The sequence below is a fragment of the Notechis scutatus genome, chromosome 2, assembly GCF_049901735.1.
Source record: "Notechis scutatus isolate UNSWTSFEM ecotype Mainland chromosome 2, rNotScu1.2, whole genome shotgun sequence".
Taxonomy (NCBI): domain Eukaryota; kingdom Metazoa; phylum Chordata; class Lepidosauria; order Squamata; family Elapidae; genus Notechis; species Notechis scutatus.
Window position 1 is genome coordinate 120,744,921 of NC_142010.1, and position 21,935 is coordinate 120,766,855.

The 21,935-nt window shown below is 40.7% G+C and overlaps 1 protein-coding gene across 3 annotated transcripts in view; it reads left to right on the forward strand.

Moving 5' to 3' along the window:
- Nucleotides 1–21,935, forward strand: part of SDK2 (sidekick cell adhesion molecule 2) — a 419,219-nt gene that overhangs the window by 327,063 nt on the left and 70,221 nt on the right. For all 3 annotated transcript variants that reach the window (XM_087956031.1, XM_087956030.1, XM_087956032.1), the window contains exons 4-8: nt 231–378; nt 11,541–11,674; nt 15,379–15,490; nt 15,961–16,151; nt 18,442–18,525. In XM_087956031.1, coding sequence (XP_087812157.1) covers nt 231–378; nt 11,541–11,674; nt 15,379–15,490; nt 15,961–16,151; nt 18,442–18,525 — 669 coding nt within the window. The remainder of the gene's footprint in view (nt 1–230; nt 379–11,540; nt 11,675–15,378; nt 15,491–15,960; nt 16,152–18,441; nt 18,526–21,935) is intronic.

A 21,935-nucleotide genomic window follows, 5' to 3' on the forward strand; every position in this document is an offset into this window, starting at 1 on the left:
AAAAAGTGACAAAAAGTAAAACAGGTAGACTCTGAAGTGCTCTTAAACTGGCAAATGTCATGTCTTATTATATTCTGCTTCTTCGTTCCTTTACCAAGGTGGATATCATGGAGGTACACAAACGCATGCACACTTTAAGGCAGTGGCTTACCTCACTATATCGTATCTTGGTGGCTCAGTTTATTCACTGCTGTTTTTCTCTCCACTCTCCCGACATGCACCCTGACCAGACATGGGAAGCTTTGAAGAGAAAGAGAAGCAGCAGAGCGTCTCCCATGGTGAAGCTGCCGTCATCCATGCTCCCCGCATTGCCAGTTTCCCTCGTCCACAGGTCACGTGGTTCCGCGATGGGCGCAAAATCCCTCCCAGCAGCCGCATGTAAGTAAAAATAAACCCCCAAAACCCCATTCTATGAAAAATACTGAGATAAAAGGTATTTCATAGGATGGCTGGATGCTGCTCGCTTTTCTTGGGAGTAGGATCTTACAAGGTGGCTAGCCAATATTGGTGATAGCCCTAGAGAACGTGGAGGCCTTTGCGCCTGAAAGACTGGAGAAGTGGCCCTGAAACAATGCCACCTTTGGCAATTTTCAGAACTCCTTATACCTGCTCTCACTTCCCTTTCCACCTGGGAATGCCTTGCTAACTACTCACCTGCTATGGGAGTTGTATCCATTCTGCCTCTGAGGTACCGGTAAGCATTATTTGCACACCAGTTCCATTTGGGTGGCTTGGCTGAAAACAACCATAGCTTTCTACTTTCTTTAAATATACCACCATACATATTGGCAAATGGCTCATAGTTATGACGGTTGCAGTGCCTCAGGGTCACTTGATCACCTTTTGCAACTCTCTGACAAGCAAAGTCAATGGGGAAGCCAGATTCACTGAACAACCATCTTACTAACTTAACAACTGCAGTGATTCACTTAACAATTGTGGCGAGAAAGGTCATATAATGGGGGGAAATCTCACTTAATAAATGTTCCACTTAGCAACATAAATTTGGGGCTCAATTGTGGTAGTAAGTCTAGGACTGCCTGTATTTATATTGTTAATGGAAGAGTCTGTTTCACCATTAGTATGTGAGCCAACTCTACCCCTATTCCCCAAAGCCAGTAAATAACGAATAACAAAGTAGTGAATCTTGAGTAGTGAATGTGGGCAAAAAAGAACAAATACTATAGGTGTAATAACTTACTCGTATATTGCATTTTAAACTCAGTGTTTCCAGCTCGGTGTCCTTGCTCTCTTGGCAAGCACCAAAGTGTGTCTTTCTCACCTCCTCCTCATTAGCTTGCTCTACTGTTGTGTTTCTTCCAAGAACCCTGATGGTTAATGAAGGTACTCTCAGATCCAGAAACATCAACAGGGGGTTTAAAACCGATGCTGAACTCTTGATAGGTGAAACATGGAGTGAGGGTGTGGGAGCAGTCTGATTATAGTCAGAAGTACAATTGGCTGATAAACTAATAAAGTGGGGGGAGTACAATCTGGCAGCATGTGCAGCAATCAGTCTATTGTAGGCCAAGATGCAGTCCTCCAATCACGAGATACATTTATAAACGAGACTCAGAACATGGTCATTAAAAGAAGTAAACCTCATCCCCAGCGGAAAGTCATGAGGCAGACGCATTAGCTGCCCTGTTTATCTGATGGCATCCTCGTCACGTCTAGTTTTAATGGAGAAAATGCAAGGGGATGCAGCCGAATGTGTTCTTGTTAAACTAACATTAAAGATGTTTAACAGATGTCTTAGGCTCATCACATTAAAATCTGGAGATAGACTTGATAAACTAATGGCTTTGTTTATCATGGAGAAAATGAATTTAAGCAAGAGGGTGGGGAGGGGAGAGAGCTGTAAGGAGGGGCATCTGCTCATTCTTACAAGCTGTAATGTTCGATTCAGGAAAGTAGGGGGAAAATTGCCAGACTCTCAACCTAGACAGAGACATTTATAGTGAGATGCAGCAATACCCTAGCAGCAAGAATATTTTTTTAAGAGTGGAAGTTTTACTAGCAGCTACCTTTCTCTTTATATGCTTGCAGACATAAAGGGGATGAAGGAAAGGGGTATGGAGGCCAGTAACACTAATAGTAACACTAATCCACATATAAGGAAAGTATATGACATTGAGAAAATGGTACATTCACTTTCAGTATTTGTTCCACAATATATGAATAATTATGCAGGTTGCTCCAGATAGCTGTAGAACTTTGTTCTTATGAGCAGCATCTATCCATATTTGTTCCATGGAATCTTTCACAGTCTTCAATCAATCAATCAGAATAGAGTTGGAAGGGACCTTGGAGGTCCAACCCCCTGCTCAAGCAAGAGACCCTATACCAGTAATGGCGAACACAGAGCCATTTGTGCCGGCGCACGAGCCGCAGGAAACTTACCTCACTGCACATGCGTGTGCCTCACAGCTGATTTTCAGCTAGTTTGATGCCTTTTTCAACCTCCCAGAGGCTTGAAAAACGCCTCTGCAGGCCAAATAGGCCCGTTTCATCACTTCCTGTAATACCGGAAGTGATGAAACGGGCCAATTCGGCCTGCAGAGGCTTTTTTCAAGCCTCTGGGAGACCAAAAAAGGCCTGAAGCCAGCCGAAAATCAGCTGTGAGGCGCAGTGCAGGTAAGGGAAGGGCGGCGGGGGGGGGAAGGGGGGCCGGCAGGAGGATTGCACACGCATGCACAGGGGTGGGGGGCACATTGCTTTCTGGGTGCTGGCATGCGAACGCATGCACAATTTTTGGCACAGGAGCCCAAAAAGTTTAGCCACCACTGCCCTACACCATTTCAGAGAAGTGGCTCTGCAGTCTCTTCTTAAAAACCTCCAGTGATGGAGCACCCACAACTTCTGAAAGCAAGCCATTCCACTGGTTAATTGTTCTCACTGTTAGCAAGTTTCTTCTTAATTCCAGGTTACTTCTCTCATTGATTAGTTTTCATCCATTGTTTCTTGTCTTGCCTTCTGGTGCTTTGGAAAATAAGCTGACCCCTTCTACTTTGTGGCAGTCCCTCAAATTACTGGAACACTACTATCATGTCACTCCTAGTCCTTCTCTTCTCTAGGCTTGCCAAAACCAATTCCTGTAACTGTTTTTCATATGTTGATCCATTGGCTCCAAATGCAGTTTAGCAATCAAAGTTAAACCATAATATGTGGTGAGATTGGTCAGTTCTTTCACATAGGCTATTAATAGGAGTGTATTGGTGAACACATTTGCAATAGGCTCTTGTCTCTGAGGAGTTTCTTAGGATGCTCATTAGTGCAGCCAGTATGAAAGTGGACCCTACTTCATTATAGCGAATGAACTACTGAGTTGCCTGGCACTGAGCAACTGGTGTGAATGGAATGCAGAAAAGAACTATACAAAATTTCCTCCATAAGCTATGTTTGAACAAGAGAATGCCTCATTAAGGCATTCTCAAGGCAAAACATCAGAAAGATTGCTGTTGTAATTCTGGACTAATTTGTTTATAAGCTATGTCTCCCAAACACAATAAAAGCTGATTCATTTTTAAAATATTGCTGATGGAAACATGCTTGTTTCTTTGTGGCTGTAGAATCATTTACCGAAATAGCAGCTCTGCAATTAACACTTTGACTCCGTCTTCACCTACCTTGATATCCTGTTTTGTGTGATCTACCCAACTATCTTTCAGGAGCCAAAGTGAAAGCTGCAATTACAGATGTATGCAAAAATGTTTCTTTGTATTCTCTACTAGTCAGGCAAGCTCTATCTCTACTAGTCAGTCTACTAGTCTACTGATATCTCTATCAGTCTACTAGTCAGGCAAGCTCTATCTCTATCTCTATATCTTAGCTCTATCTCTGGGTCGTGTGCAATGGGAAAATTATCCTGAGTTTCCCCCACATAGTGGAAATCGTACTTTTATTACTGTTGGGGTTGGTAATGGTTTCAAGACATTGAAGAAGTGAAGAATAGAGAATAACTTACAATTAATGACATATTTCTCCAGGAGCATGAGAACTCCAAGAGGCAATTCAGTGATGCGATATTGGATGGTTCTGAATGTGTGAACACTTAGATTGTGGTTATCACAGTCTTGGAAGAGTGTAACGTATTGTTTCCCACCCAAAATTACTTCCTAGCAAAGAGTGGAAACAAGAAATATGTGATCAGATCTTCTCAGCAGTGCCAACTGAGTGTCTCTGAATAAGCAATTTGTATCTAATGAATTTAGAACCTTGCATATATTACTTGGTTCATAGAGAGCTCTCATTCACTTGAGAGCAATAAACGGTATATAGACAGATAAATGGCCACAACCTATATTCCACAGCTTATTTTTAATGTACGCACAAAGCTCAGCATATTTAGTTCCTTATAGTTTCAAAACAATGTACAAGCAGAGTTCTTAATTAGCTGAACTCCCGTAATATTTCCCCACTGGGATTCATCTGACTCCCACCCTGGCTGCATTTTTTAAAAAAATCCCTGAAAACATGGCTCTTCCCACAGGCCTTAGATTAGAGAGAGTGATAGGCCCTGGATATTTTAAAATTTAGATTGGTTATTTTTTTCCAAACATTTTGAGGTTTTTAATTTGTATTTTATTATTGCTTTTATTGTATGCCACCCAGAGTTTGTTAGAGTTAGATAGCCTTATGAATGCAAATAAATAAATATATTTCTGTAAAAAATAAATTAGCTTTAGTGTTGTGATTCCCTGCCTCTGCTTTTCCCACAATTAGCAACATCCAGATTTTGGATTTCATGATGAAAGGGAGATTCGAACAAACATTTTCTTATATCTGTTTTGAAGATATTGTTGCACTAGCACACATAATTATTATTTTGTTTGCCGTCATTAATCTTTTATGTAGTTTTGTTGCATTTGTCATTTGCTTGATTTTTTACTATTATCGTGGTCCCATATTTGTAAGCTGTTTAAAAGACTCTACTTAGAAACAATAGATGAAACAATAGGTTCACACAATAGAGTCACTTCATTACAACTTATTTAATTCTCTGGCATTCATTTGCTGTTTGTTTGTTTACTTGTGTCAGAAGCATCACAGTTAAATTAAGTCTTACTATATGACATAAAAATGTAAATATAAAATACAAAATGAAAATATGTACAAATTAAAGAGATCTTGCCCAGAAACCAGCAACATTAATTGTGTCCTGTCACACTGCCATGAATTCTTCAAGTATAAGTGTAAATATTTGTTCATTTTAATAGTGGACCATCAAAACTACTTCGGATTACTTATTAAAGTATTTAAATGTGGTGTAGTATGTGTAGTATGTAGTACTTTTATTGCTTGCTCATAATTTCTTTCCTCTTCTCTTACTGTCTTGTAACTTTGTGTTTAAATAGCACACTAGCATTCTAGTGTTAATAGTAATAAAAAGTAGTAATAGCAAGAAAAGCAGATAACAAGATTTTGCAATAGCTAAGGACAGGAATATTTAAAAAGGGAGATGGAGGGGCTAATTCTGGATGCGCAAGACCAAGCCTTAAGAACAAATGCATACAAAGCCAGAATTGGGAGGACAGCAACAAATAGCAAATGCCGCCTCTGCAAAGAAGCTGAAGGAACAGTGAAATATCTAGTTAGCTGCTGCAAGAAGATGACAAAGTAACAGCATGACAAATACGAACTATGATGCATTGGCATATTTGCAAGAAACGCCATTTGTCTGCAAGCAAGAACGGGTGTGACGATAAAGCAGACAAAGTAATAGAAAATGAAGAAGTTAAAGTGCTCTGGGATTTTAGAATTCAAACAGGCGAACAACTGCCAAATAACACCCCAGATTTAACAACTGATGATAATTTTAAAACACCAAAAATGTCCAGGCAGTACTTGGAGACAGCTGAAGAAAAGAGAAAGAACTGAAGAAAATAACAAAATACAAAGGCCCGCATATAGAAGTAGAATATCTGTGGCAAAAGAAAGCAAAGATAGTGTAGTAGTGATATGCACATTGAGTGCAATCCCAAAGTATCTGGAGCACCAGCCTTGGCATTGACAAAATCAAAGTCAATTACAAAAGGCAGCTTTATTTAGAACAGCTTATGTCCTGTGATGATGTAACACCATCAAAAAATAACACCTGCCTATCTCAGGTCCTTGGGAAGGGCTCAATAGTGGATAAAACTGCCAAATACAATCTAAACGTCTGGCTGACTGTGTGACAAATCACAATAAAAATTATTTTGAAACTGGAATGCTACTGGGATTATTAATATTAATGAATATTGATATATTATTAACTTAAAATACACATCAATGAATAGTATATTTTAGGTGGCCTACAACCAATTAAAAACAATAAAATAAAGCATTAAAATATTAAAATAATTAATATTAACATTAAAATTGACTAAAAGTCATTAAGGATGGTAAGGAAGGGAGCAAGATGTACACGGGGTGGGATCTTATCTCAGTCATTAGCCACACTCTCATTGAGGCTCCAGGCCAATTGGCAGAACCTAGTTTTCAAGCTCTGTGTAGACGATACTGATAGGCCAACTCCAGTATGACATGTTTTGTCAGTCTTTGTCAAGGGTGGGATTCACATTTTTTAACAACTGGTTCTGTGGGCATGGCTAGCAGTGGTGGTATTCAAAAAAATTTACTAGTTGGTTCTGTGGGTGTGGCTTGGTGGGCGTGGCAGTGGAAGGATACTGTAAAATCTCCAGTCAGAGGTGGTATTTGCCGGTTTTCCGAATTACTCAAAATTTCCGCTACCGGTTCTCCAGAACTGGTCAGAACCTGCTGAATACCACCTCTGGTGGCTAGGTGGGCGTGGCTTCTCTCTCTCTCTCTCTTTTTTTTGCAGCACACCCCTGTCCTATTTTTTGCCTTCTGACCTCAGGGAAGGCTCCCGGTGGGTTTTTTTGTTCCAGAAGGCTACTCTGGGACCCAGGAAGGAAAAAAATGGAGCTCTAGGGGGGCGCACAGCACCCCCCTCCAATGCTCCATTTTTGGGCCTTCTGGGCCTCAGGGAAGCCTCCTGGGTGAAGCAGTAAGACAGCGAGGGGGATCCCGGCAAAGCTGATCATCAGAACAGCTGATTGTCAGGAGAGGGGAAAAAGAAATACCTTAAGGAGTGACTGGGTGGGGAGAATGCAGTAATGTTGCACATGCGCAATAAGGACTGACTGGGAGGGGTGGGGAGGGATGGGCAGAGAGGAGCGGGGCCAGCCAGGGGCACAATTTGCCGGTTCTCCAAACTGCACAGAATCATAACAACCAGTTCTATAGAACCAGTCCAAACCAGTAGAATCCCACCCCTGGTCTTCATGTCTCTCAAAAATTTCAGAGTATCATTCAGAAGTTATTTTGGAGCATCCTTTTTGCATAGACCAGAGATAATCAAGAATTTTTGCATGATGTTTGAGTAAGGAGAACTCCTTTTTCCAGAACTCCTTTTATACTCTTAATACCAGGGTATAGAAAAGGTGCGGCACGGTGCGGCACAGTGCCACACCATTTTAGCAGTTAAGATGCTGGGTTTGTTGGCTAGAATGTTGGCAGCCCAGGTTTGAGACCTGAACTGCACACGATGAGGGGAGCTCCCATCCTCACTCCAGCTCCTGCCCACTTAGCAGCTCAAAAGCATATAAGTGTGATAAGCATAGGTACCACTTTGCTGGGAAGGTAACAGTACTCCATGACGCCATGCTAGTCACAGGACTACAGAAATGTATTCAGACAGCACTGGCTCAATGGCCTTGAAACAGAGATGAGCACTGTCCCTATAGTCGTAGCAGAGTAAAATCCGCAGGGACTCCGTTACCTTTTTATCAGGGTATTGGCCAGCAGTTTGGCAGGTGAATAACCTCAAATTAGTAGAAAAGCTATATCAATTCCAGTCTCTAATGGAAATATTATATTTTAAAACCCAAGTATTAAGATTTTATGCTAGCAGGGTGGGAGGCAGCAATTCCTAAGAATTAAAACACGGTTGTGTTATAAATATATTATAAATATGTAAGACCATCAAGTAACCTATCTCAAATATTCATTACTTTGAGAAAGTGTGTTAAAAAGGTAGAATGCAAACATGTGAGAATCTGTGACATCTTGGGGCCGTAATGGCTGTTCAATTGTTGTATAGAAGGCTTCATTAAATGAACCGTAAGGCTAGCTGAGAAGTTAGACTACAAGGTAAGTATCTGGAGACTAGTGAGTAACTACCAAACCTGAGTGTGAAGCCTGACACAAGTAGAAGGAATTGTTGGTTTCTGGTAAAGAGAAATCACAGTTTGTTTGGAATCTATATACTTGCAAGCCACAATCTAGACACTTTATCAACTGTTCAAAATCAATAGACAGACATTGCAAAGGAACTGGAACTAGAATGTTTGAGGGGGTCTCTTCAGTTTTTGTTTAATATAGGGCTAAGGAAATAAATCTGGAATAATCACATATGCAACATTTTTGTGCAGGTTCTATCATAAGGAGAGTATTAATTCAATTCCTCTAAAAATTAACATCCTGGGGGCACAAATCTTCTATTTGTACAGATAGTAGAAATGCCCATATTCTTTAAAAAAAAGCAAAACAGAATATTTGTGCCACTTTAGAGTCAACACTTACCCCGGTGCTAATTTTCTCTCACATACACAAACATACAACTGTGAAAACACGTGTGTGTAACATCTATTATACAAGGAATGATCTGAGTGATTTTCCATTTGTGAAGGCAGTTTTGAAGAGTTCTTTCATAGCAAATCTAGTGGTAAAATATACTATAATTCCCCTCCCCCGGAAGATTTTATAGTTCCAGAAGATTAGATCATTCTTCAAAAAGAAAAAGAAAACTATTAATCTATGAACATCCAACCTGTTCTCTCTCTTGAGGTTGTAGCTACCAAGATAATTTAAAAACAGGCAAAGGAAATGGGAAACATATTTTAATTGGTTTTCATTCAAGGTGAAAGTAGTTTCACTATTTTGCAAATGTTTAGTTTATGCATTACAGTCAGCTAATCTTCAGAAACCAACTGTATGTTTCATTTTTTTAAAAAACATTATAGTGGTTTTATTAAAAAAATTACAATTACGATGATAAACTAATGCAAATTTAAAAAGAAAACTAGAAAATAAAAAATAACAATATAGTAAAGAAATATATATGTGTATATGAGTGTGTGTTTATATGTGTGCACGTACACACACACACACACACACACACACACAATATATATATATATATATATATGTGGATCTTTGGTTATTCGGGTTTCTCCCGTAACCTCAGAAACAATATATATATATATATATATATATATATATATATATATATATATATATATATATATATATATATATATATATATATATATACACACACACACAAATACGTATATACACACTTACATATATACATACTCACATACAAACATACACACACACAAAGAAAATTTTGTGTGTGTGTGTGTGTGTTACAACTGACCCTTCAGCATTATTGCTGGACATATGCATATGCTGAATGACATCATGAATACAGTAAGGCATTAATTCTAAACATGCTAATAAAGGGAACAGAGCTCTTTCTCATACATGACACATGATTACAGATTCTGATGTGTACACATACAATAGGAGAGTGTGTGTGTGTGTGTGTGTGTGTGATCTATCTGACTTCAGGCTCATCATTAGTATAACTAGTCCTTGATTTACAACAGTTCATTTAATGATGGTTCAAAGTCACAAGTCAAAATTGGAAAAAAATATTTACAACCTGTAAATAAACTTAACAGCCATTGCACAACCCTCCACAGTCAACTGATCACAATTCAGACACTTGGCAACCAGCTCACATTTACAACTGGTTGCAGCATCCTGCAGTCACATGATTTTGTGACTTTTCCAGCCAGTGTCAAACACGCAACATCAATTAGGGAAGCCAGATTGACTTAAAATCTCCGTGGTTCGCCCAATGACTACAATAAAAATAGTCATAAAATGGGATCCAGTCACATGATGATTCACTTAACAACCACATGACAGTGACTGAAATGACAATCCCAAAGGTGGTCGTAAGTCAAGGACCTGGACTCTGTTATCTAATAGAGTGACATTTTATATATACCTGGGGCAAAAATTCATACCACAAGTCATTTTTTCAGATGCTATTTCTTTCTTAGCGTTCCCATTTTTCCATAGGTTGCTTATATAGCAGCCTTTTAATTATTGTGTCTTATTGTGTGCACCTGCTTAATTTTAAATGTTCCAATCTAGTGGTCTTAAGGTTGTTGCAGGTGGGAGTGGATTTAAAGTTGTGTAAGTGGTTATGTAACATTTTCTTTGCAACCTGCTTTGATATCATGTTAGAGAACGGCAATTAGAGAAAGGACGATATTTTTCCAAATCTCACCCCCTTCAGCCATTTTTCGATGCATATCTATGCTGCTCTGAGCAATCATATAATATTTATTTTGAAATGTTCATTATTTCATATCTGCAGATGTGTGCAGCTATGCATGCAATTTCCAGGCTTAAAACAAATGCCAACTTGAAATAGCAGCATGATTTCCTGTTTCTTTTGTAATTTCAGTTTCTATCCTATGGTTTATGGCATATGCTTTCAGTAAAAACTCTAATGATAAAAAAAACAGGTGATCCTTCCAACATAGCTTAATTTTTCCACAGTTCCAACACTGTATATTGATTGGTGCATGACGTCCAATTTCATTAAAGCAAAGTACTGTACATTTAATAACTTGAATCCACAGAGGAATGAATGTATATATACATGTGTATCCCTCTCTAGATAGATAGATAGATAGATAGATAGATAGATAGATAGATAGATAGATAGATAGATAGATAGATAGATAGATAGAGAGAGAGAGATAGGTAGGACAGGACAGGATAGGATAGGATAGGATAGGATAGGATAGGATAGGATAGGATAGGATAGGATAGGATAGACAAACAGACAAGATGGTAGATTGGTAGGTTGCTAGGTTGGTAGATAGATAGCATTTGAACTCTAAAAGATAGCATGGCTGTACTTCAGAAGCAAAGGGGTTCCTGTCTTCCTGGATCCTGTAATCAAGTAATTCTGTGGTAGATTACTCAGTTCCAGTAGTGCCCTCTTATTTATTTTCAGTGGTGAAAAAATAAAAGCCAATACAAAACCAAAAAGTTTGCTTACTGGAATGCCTGGAAAAAAACTAAGTTGTATTTCTTTCAGAAATTGGAACAATAAGTCAGTACCAAGTCAGTCAAAGAGAGAGATAGGAGTCACTTTTATCCGAACATGGAAAGCAGTGAAAGCCAACAGCTTCCTAAAGGAACAACCCAAATTCAGCATTCCACAGTGGATTGTAATGCAATATGACATGACTGTATATTCTCTGCTGTAAACTTTTAAATCAGGTATATCTTCCTAGGTTAGTTATTACAAGGAAAAGTTTGAGAGCTCGTGTAGGGATGAACAGGAAAGTGCAAACACTTCTAACGGTGTAACTTAGAACCTTTTATCCTTGATACATTATATATCCAGTGCTAAATCCACTTTTTTTCCCCCCTCCATCCAGAGCTATCACGCTGGAGAACACACTGGTGATCTTGTCAACGGTGGCCCCTGATGCTGGAAGGTACTATGTGCAAGCTGTAAATGACAAGAATGGAGACAATAAAACCAGCCAGCCCATCATGCTCACTGTGGAGAGTAAGTGCTCTTTTGGGTGAAAAGTGGGGAAAAGGGCTTTTGGATTCCAGCTGACCGATTTTCTTAAAAGCTTCATCTGTCTTTTTAGCAGCAGTCTGGTAGATATCAATTCAGTTGATGCAGGAGAAAAATCTTGTACCTGCTCCATGTGTGCCAGTGCTTCTTTACAACAAACTACAACATCAAGCTATTTATCAACATCTACTGTGGAATAAATATAACAGTGTTATTGTGATCGCCATAAACACCAGCACCATTCATCCCAGCTAGGCCCATATTATTTTAATTTTCTATATGAAGCAGCTAATAGGTCATGCTTGGGCTCATTCAAGTGGAGCTAGGACTTTAATTTACTTTAGCATCCACTGAATTCTCTCTGAATCTGCTTATAGAGAAATACCACTTTTCCAGACAGAGGGACAGCTGAGTGATCAAGATATCAGCCTCTGAGTATTGTAGATGAAGGTTCTGTTCTTCCCAGAAACAATCAGAGAGTTGGATAGTTCTGCACCTCGTAGAGACCACATTTGTGTACACAACATAGGCTACAAAGGAATTGGCAGCCTTGAGTGGTGCTTTGGCCATCTTTTAAGTCAGGGGTATCAAATTCAAGGCCCGCTGGGCCACCCTGGAAACAGTGAAGGACTGGCCCACGGTGCCTCTGCCAGGGAAAATGGAGCTCAGGAGGGCTGAGCGCACCCCTCCCGAGCTCCATTTTCCCTGGCAGAGGGTTGCAGGAAATTGTTGCAGCCAAAAACAGAGACCAGGAGCCCGTTTTCACTGTCAGAGCACTCAGGCCACCACAGGCACCCCCAGCATGAGTGATGTTAAGCTGGCCATGCCCACTTTGGCCCCCTGAGGTCAAACACAACCCTGATGCAGCCTTCAATGAAGTCAAGTTTGACACCCTGTTTTAGGTGATCCTGGTGAAAACTGTGTTACAGAAGAGAATGGCTGGAGATGGCTTTGTCTTCTTCCCCAACACAGTCAGCTCCCAACAGCTGGCCAAACAATTATTGGAGGAGCTGTCAGAGAAGAAACCTTAGGCAGAGTCTTTCCTCCACGTGTTGTTTTTTAATACTGTCATAGGACAAGAAGATGGGCAGAGTGTGTTGGATAGCAAGAGAAGTCAGAGCATCAAAGGGGTCGTTGCACTGACAATAAATCATAAAAGCAAATATGAGGTCTGTGCATGATTGATGGACTATATGTTGCTGGGACATGTCCTAGAATTTTGAGACACTGCCTGCATTTGACGATGCAATTGTTTGTTGTCATTGTGCTTTCTGCAAGAAATGAAAATGGGTATAAGATTGCAGCCTGAATCTCTTGTCACTTTAAGGATCCGGAAGGGCTGTCTGAATAAATGCTGTTTCAAGAGGCTAGCACAGTTCAAATTACTTTAAACCTAAGTGCTGCAGCTAAGTGGGAGGAGGGCTGAAGTTTATGGCTTGCTTATTTTCTGGTGAACCAATGGTCCCTAAAGCTCAGTTTTGTCGCCATTGTCTCTTTGCACCTGGCTTCTCTGATGCTTCTGCTGGCTCGGGCCCAGATTTAATTTGCAGTAAATCTCAGGCAAAGCGGCTGGTGCTGACTAAACATTTCTACGGGCTCTGAATTTATTTAGACACTTTGGGCCATAAGTATGAGAGCTAGGAGGCTTTCATTACATCACCAGCTTAGGCCCTCATTCCTATCCCTGCATCGGCTTTTTTTGGGAGCAGAGTGCTTGGCTGCAGAACTGAGCCTGGGAATCTGCATGGCTATAGCCTCTGTACAGTCTCTAAAGGGAACTCTCCCAGGACATGTGAATCCTCTTTCCCTCTGGATGATGTTTATTTCACAGCTGTTTTATGTCTCCCAGATTTGGCTTTATATCCCTTTCCCCCTCTTTGCCCCATTAATTTGAAGAGCTGTACCTCAGAGTGCAATAAACACCATAGTGCATGCCTTTATGGATTCGCTCTATCAGCAACTTGCAATTGTAGTCAAGAACTGGAGGAGCAGGGGGGGAGTTACCACAGCAATTATTTTATTTTATGCACTTACCCTGTTGCAGCTTCTCTTGCTGCTGCTTTCTCTCTTCCCCTCCTTTCCTTTCCAATGCCAATTGCCGGTGCCCAGCTACAGATCACAGCGGGTGGCAAGATTTAGCAGAAGGTTAAGGGGAAGGTAGGTATGGAATCTTAATCTTGTTTTCAAAGATTTCAGCTCTCCAAGCTGCATGGTGGAAGCTAAAGCCCAGCCCTGTAAGACCGCCCCCTTCAGCTTGCTGACTTTGATGGGAGAGCTTTGCCTGTGCTCCATCACTATGTGAATGAGCAAACCAGTCTCCAACAAAGTCTGGTGCCTTCTCCCTCCCCCTTCCTGGAAGTGCCACTCTCACTCACACTTTTCAGGTGTTTGATGTGACTCAAAAACTGCATGCAGAAAACCGTCGGCACCCTTCAACGGCACTTGAAACGCGAGAAGTCAGACCGCCTTCTGCAGCACGCTTTCTGCTTCTTTGCCATTTTATTTCTTCTGAATGGGAGGTTTAAGAAGGGAAATACAGTCTCTCGGTTCACTGTCGGGAAGGAAAAGTCAGTACGGTGGAGCAAAACAGGAGAAGAAAAGAGAAAAATCAGAGATAATTGGGTAAATGAGATACAGGCTGTGCAACTGGTGTTTCTTGTCTCTACTAAGTGTACATTGCTAAAGAAGCCTGGTGGGTGAACAGTCTTGAACCAGGTAAGTATCATCTAAGAAAGAAGATTGGGCCAAAAGAGAGAAATAAATAATAATCTGGTAGAACGAGATAGGCTTCTTAAGCAGCACAGTTTAATCTGCAGTGATTTCTGTTTGCACAGTCAAACCACAATCCTGCTTCAACCAGCCTTAAACAAAAAGCTCGTCGTGAGACATTACTTCCCTTCTCTCCTGTGAGATTTCACCTGTCATTTCTTACATACCTCCCAATCGATCTTTCCAAATTTCCACTTGATATCCCCCCCAATCTGTTGTAGCAAGTGCCGTGGTGGAGCAGTGGTTGGAATATAGTATTGCAGTTCGATTCTCACCAGCTCAAGGTTGACTTAGCCTTCCATCTTTCCGAGGTCGGTAAAGTGAGGACCCAGATTGTTGAGGTCAATATGTTGACTCTGTAAACTTAGAAAGGGCTTGAAAGCACTGTGAAGCGGTATATAAATCTTAAGTGCTATTGCTAGCTACAACCTCTGGAATTCAAGTTGTGGGAACTTGGAAGAAGTTCAATTAGAATAGAATTGCAACCAATAATAGTATCTATTTTCTGAGCTCCCACCTAATCAAGGCACAGGTACACACTTGGACTTTTGATGGGTAAATCTTGGATGCATCAGACACTCCTGCAAGGTGGCTGCAAGAATATTTTGGACAGACAAAGCTTGTAGGAGGACTAGTTGATGGTGCTACATGTCACACAGAAAAGAAGAATATTCTTTTCTGGAAAGAAGAATATTTGGAATATACAAGAGTGGTGCAGCATGGTGCCAAATCTGGAAACCTTATAGGTAGACTAGCTATGTGAGATGGAAATGTTCAGGAGGAGTGGTAAAGCTTTTCTATTATATTCCAAAATGTGAATTAAGAAGTATATATAATGAGCATTTATCATATATAAACAGTGAATATTTCTGTGTAACAAATGAACTGCTAACTGGTATACCGTTCCATTTTTTTTACAGATGTAGGCGGCCCAGCTGACCCCATTGCTCCAACCATCATCATTCCACCATGCAACACTAGCGTAATCTCTGGTACTTCTGAAGTGACTCTGGAGTGTGTGGCCAATGCTAGGTAAGTCTGCCTGGCTCCTTTGCTCTGTGACTTGTGACTCCGAATTACAATGAGGGTCACCTCTGTATGCCCCATGTGCCATGGCATGAAAACAGCCCGTTAATTTCTTCTCAAGGACGTGAATGCCCGTCCTCAGTGTTCTCCCAGCCCACTGCAAATTCAGTCTCCACTCACCTTTTATTTCTCCACTCCAAAAAAGGATGTTTCCCAACTTCTGCCAGCAATATTGTACCTAGGAGTCATTCTGTAATAAATCATCCTAAGGTAAATTTGGGGATGGAGGCCCATCTTGCCCCAGTTGGCCCCATGAGGCTATTGTTGGCCTACACTCCACATGATGGCAGGACACAGACTTTTATGGCCATTGGTGAGAGTCGGGGTTTCTCATTGTGCCAAAAGGTTTCTCTCCCACTTTTCTTACCAACCCATTGAAAGGGGTCTGTCCTCACAAGCTTCTCTCTGCTAACTAGGCCTCTCATTAAACTACACATCATCTGGAAGAAGGGAGGGATTCCAGTATCCAGTGGCATCAGTGACTACAACCGGCGGTTGACCATCCTTAATCCCTCCCTAAGCGACAGTGGCTACTATGAGTGTGAAGCTGTGTTGCGCAGTAGCAGCGTACCTTCTGTGGTTCGAGGAGCTTATCTCTCTGTGCTGGGTAAGAAGAAGAATCTTTGCTGAGTTTCTGTGCCTAAAGGGACTACTCGCCAATTGGGCAACCACAGCAGGTTCAGCTGTTGCCGTGGTCCTTTGTTTTAGCATTGCAATCATCAGCCGCTCAAAGCATTTCCCTAACCATCGAGTGCCACTTTTCCATCTATGATGTGACATTAGTCATTCCTTAAAGACATACCCCTGTTCAGAATCAATGTCAAGTGACCATCCTGTTTTTATCACCCTACATTATCCTATGTCTGATAACATGTCAGACTTTGCATTTCCAATTATTTAAAATGATGGTTTGACATATAGGACATTGCATTTGGATAGTGAAAAATCAAGACAGGATGCATCAGTTTTGCTACCTTTGCAGATATGAGCCTAAAGACTCACTGGCATCATGTCCACCTGGTCACTCTGAGCATAATTCTTTACTTCCCTCTAACTTTAGCTTGACGTGATGCGGTTGTCTTTTTATCCCCATTTTAGAGCCAAGAACAAGCTACCTTTGGGTTTTTCTCGTGGAAGTGGAAGTAATATTTCCTATCTTCTCCCAGTCAATGTTTTCCTGTGCACACAATATTTGGCACTTTGGTGGTGGCTGAATTAGTGATAGTGGGGAGGGGGTCTGAGATCTGCTCAACTAGCTCAACTAGCTAATATAGGCATGCCCCTTCCTCTCCTGTATTGTGTAATGGCAGCCTCCACAACTGTCTTGTAACTTGTTGACCTGAGCCAGTACTATCTTCACGCACAACCTATGAAGTCATACTTTATTCTCCTATATCACTTACATATGTCCAAGTTCTAGAATCCTACAATCAAGTGGCATAACAGTTCTGATTACATACAGTAGCTCTGAATATTTTCCTAATGCCCTCCTCCCCTCGCAGGATTTACTTCTTAATTTGTGCCTATCATACAATTCCAGCTTCTACTGATCAATAATTCCAGATCCCCTGCTGTCATGCTGACAGGTTGCAAGGAAGTTTTCCTTTGTAGATCCCCCTTCCCCCATGTAAACTCAATCTGCTCCAGCTCATGGTAGCAGGTCAAGCCTATGCACCAACTCCAGGAGGATTCCCTTCTTTCAGCCAGTGCCCCTCTCATCAGCATGTCTCATAGCAAATTCTTCTTCCCCCTCAGATCCTCTACATCGATTGCTAAACTGCTGGCTAAACAAGGGAAGAAGTCAAAATGAAAACTCATTAATCAAAAATGCTCTGACTGAAGGGATCAGATAAGTTAGAGAAGTAGGATGTGTTGATAGATAAGAATCCAAAGAACAAAATGTGGCTCACAGTCAAAAGTTGCCACCTTCCCAGTCCACATTAGAGAGAGTGGTTGGTAGAAGTCTCTTTCTGATAGGAATTCCACAGATCATCCTGGCACTTAATTTGTCCTGAAATAAAATATTGGAACAGGTGACCACTCGCTGGTCCTATTATGAGGGCAGAATAGTGACCGATAAATAGAGCTAATAATGCTGATATACTTTTATGTCCCCTTAAAGACTGGAGGAAAGCAAATAAGGGGTTGCCTGCCTGTATCCGTAATATCTTCTAGGGCAGGGGTCCCCAAACTTGGCATCTTTAAGACTTGTGGACTTCAACGCCCATAATTCCTCAGCCAGCATAGTGCCAAGTTTGAAGACCTCTGTTCTAGAGTCATCGAATCATTGTTATGCCAAAAGGACAATAATGAGGGCAGGCTTTCTGTCACTTCAATAGTGACTCGGTGATGCTGTGAAGATACTGCACAATACTAGTAGCAGTGGTGGATTAAGGCTCACTGGTGCCCTAAGCACTGACAAATCTTGGTGCCCCACACCCTCCTTTGTACATACTGTACAAATGAAGCCATATTCTCAACTTTGTAGTGCCCCCTTTGGGCCTGGTGTCCTGAACACGTGCTCAGTCTGCTTAATGGGTAGTATACCACTGACTAGAAGATAAATGGCGTGAGTCTTATTTAAGTGCAGGTCAGGATATGTTTGTTCTTTAAGAGCAAACTTAATAAAAGCCATTCAGCAGAAATAATTTACAAAGATATGGAAAAATCTTGTGCGTAATTGTACTGTGAAGCCATTTAGCCCATAAGAAATTGAAACTGGAATCTTAGGCAGGAAACACTTTCAGGTCATTTGTTTTGTTTGGGGAGGGTTTTTTTTTAGTGAGAAATGACAAAAATGGAAGCTGAACATTTCCAAATATAACCATGACATTTCTTTTTTTAAATTCAATATGAAGAATGTTCGGCTGGTCCTACGTCTGATTTTTCTTTTACAGAACCTCCCCAATTCACCAAGGAACCAGAAAGACACATTACAGCTGAGATGGAGAAAGTAGTACAGATTCCATGCCAAGCTAAAGGTAATTTCCTGCATTTCTTTAGGGATTGTTTGGATCAATTTAGTTTTGTATCAGAATAGTTAACCTTACAATCCTAGCCATCCATGACATTGATAAATGACCATTTCTGTTATATCTACATTTGGGAGATTTTATGTAGTGAAATGAATGAAGAAAGTGTTCAGATATTCACCATTCACATGTAGCTAAAAATATATGCATGAGCACATTTCTGTTCCCATTGAGCTGCAGCGAAAACCATGAAAAGACTAAGTAGGATGCACTGATATGTGCTTAATGTGTGGGCCAATGTTTTTCAATCATGATGACTTTAAAATATATGGACTTCAACCTCCAGAATTCCTCATCCAGCAAGCTGGATGGTGACTTCAGGGAGTTGAAGTCCACAAATCTGAAAGTTACTAAGGTTGAAAAACATTGCTCTACTCCAAGATAGGGGCCCTATGCTTAACAGCAGCCTTATTTGCAGTAGCATCAAAGACATCACTCCCTAAGCTTTCCGTGAAAAAAAGCAAAGAATTTGAAGACTTGTGAAAAGGAAACTGTTATCTTAAACTGCAAGCTAGGGGCCTGATTTTAAGTTGTAGCAAACATTTTCTCTGAATAGATTATCAAGGTTTTGCTTTGTGTTGTTGTTTGAAGTCCTAAAAGTTTTATGGGAGCTTCTGTTTGTTGGTATATTTGACATATCAAAGTATATTGTCCTTCCATAGATAATTGTAGCAGCAGGGCCAAAGTTTCAGAAAAAAGGTGGGAGGTCTCTAATTTTCTCCTTCCAAAAGTTACCTACTTTTTATATTCCCTGGCTTGGCCCTCCTGTTTGATGTAGCTGCTTGGTAGTTTCAGCTGCTATCACTTGTCTATTTGGGGCAGTGGTGGTATTCTACCAGTTCGGCCCAGTTCGGCCTAACTGGTACTCCGAGGATCATCTGTGAGCGAAAAGGTTCGCTCTGATGATCAGCTGCTGGGCCCTCCCACCCTGGTTCTATACTGACCTTTATTTCCTGGTTTTGAAGCTCAGCTGTTTCGTGTGGCACAGCGGATTGCCGCACGTCAGCTGTTGAAGAGACAGGGAGAGTGCAGGATTGCAGGAGAAGGTCAGTAGCAAGCCCTCTGCACATGTGCAAAGCGCGCATATGCACACAAAGCACTTCCACCAAGCCACGCCCACAGAACCGGTGGGTGGTAAAAAAAAGTTGAATCCCACCACTGATTTGAGGGAAGTTCTTGTCAAATATCCTTCCCCTTCAACCCTAGAAGGGGGTAAGAAGGGAGGGGCAGAGGTGGTATTCAGCAGGTTCTGACCAATTCTGGAGAACTAGTGGAAATTTTGAGTAGTTTGGAGAACCAGTGTTAACCTTCCCCTAGGAGTGGGCAGGGAATGGAGATTTTGCAATATCCTTCCCCTGCCATGCCCGCCAAGCCACGCCCACTAAGCCACGCCCACCAAGCCACACCCACCAAGCCATGCCATGCCCACAGAACCAGTAGTAAAAAAATTTGAATCCCACCACTGGGGCGGGGGGGAATCACTCACATCCTTCAGCTTGACTTGCCAGTAGAAAGGGGAAAAGATGATGAAAGTTAAGTAAATTCTACAGGGTCCCTTCTTGATCCTTGTAGCTTTGAGGCATATGCTGTGGAAATCAGCTCCCTTCTTTTGGGAGTTGGATCAAAAGCACCTTCTATAATTCAAAATCAAAATTCATTAAAAATAGGAAAGAATAAAAAGGACCTACTTTTTAATTTGAGGTAACCACCAGTAAATACATACATTTATTTACATAGGATGGTTGCTAAGACAAATACAATAAAATTAAGATATAACAGTTATCCAAGACAAATGTTTATTCTGTCTAGCACACACATTTGATTCAAACCATGGTCTAATTATAAGTTGTTCCTGGCTAAATGTATTACCTATGCTTTAGAGTTGAAGAATCCATCCAGCAAACAATCCCTTGCTTAGTTTTCCTTGATATCTTAAATATTGTAAATTGCAATCACAATTGAGATCAGTTTTAACATTGGTTTCATATATATTTTTTCTTCCCTTTTCCCAATGATTTTGTGGCTGAAACAGATTTCCCCATTTGAGTTATTCCTGGATCACATTATCAGATGATCCCTGAGGATACCAGCTGTTCTTCTTCCCATTTCTCTGGACATCACTTTTCATCTTTCAGGGCTTGGATTTAAAAATGACTGAGATATTTTTTTTTGGGGGGGGGGGCGGTCCTTTCCTGTATACAGGTGGCAGATTATACGTTTTTCTCTCTGATAATGTAGATTCAAACCCAGAGAGTTTAATGTGGATTTCCTGACTTGGGTGCAGCTGTCAATTTCATTGTTGCTGGGTGACAACACAAGGTGGTATACTTTTTTTTAAAAGATAATAAAATAAGAAAGAACCACAATAAATAAGAGCAATAAAGTAAAAAAAAACCAGCAATAAAAATCAGCTATCAGAATAAAATGCCATTTTCATCTTTTCTTAGATGGCTGAAAAAAAATATAAAATATTATCACTTTAGGAAGTTTTAAGTGGGAAGAGAATTCCACGAGAGGCCCTGTTTTTGCTTGCCACATCTTAGATGGCAAGCGTAGAAAGATCTCTGTGCATAGACAGTTCTGGGAACAATTCTTTAAGATATCTTTAAAACAGTGTGGCAAGTATTTCACTGCCTTTTCTTTATTTCAGCACAAACGATAACATTAGACCTCCTCTTAAAGCACAATGAACATTTTGATTTTATTGTTGAATTCTTTAAACAAGACCCCGTTTCCCTGATTATTAAATCAGATTTGAAGCAAATCTCAAATTTTTGTAGAAGGTTTGATCAGGGTTTTAGAGGAGGAAGGAATAAAGCAGAGGTCTCATTCTCGCGGCGCGCAGGCCAATTGCGGCCCGCAGGATGATATCCTGTGGCCCCCACCGTGATATGAAAGTATAATATTAGTGCGGCATTTGAGGATATTTTTTTAACAACGTTTTTTGTGGAATCCCTTATGAGGCCCAGCCTCACCCAGACTCTGCCTCCAGCGGCCCCCAGTTAAATTGAGTTTGAGACAGCTGGAATAAAGCAAGCTTGTCTAATTTCATTTTTACCTTCATTCAGTTTGATCAATGAGTGCCACAGGGTTTCTTTTTTTCTTGGAAGTCCACCCCAACTCTGATGGGTTCTGAAGAATTCAAAGATAGGTTTTAATGTCTCCCGACTGTGATTAAGAAAGGTTTTCAGAAGGGAAGCTACATATATTGGTTAAATAAAGATGAGAAGGAGGAGAAGCATACATTCATCAGAATCCAGCCATATGCAAGCAATTCACAAATAGCCATATGTGTTTAGGAGTTCAATATCGTTATTCCAATAACTGCCTAATGGATTTCTCTGTGGCCTTTCTGTCTG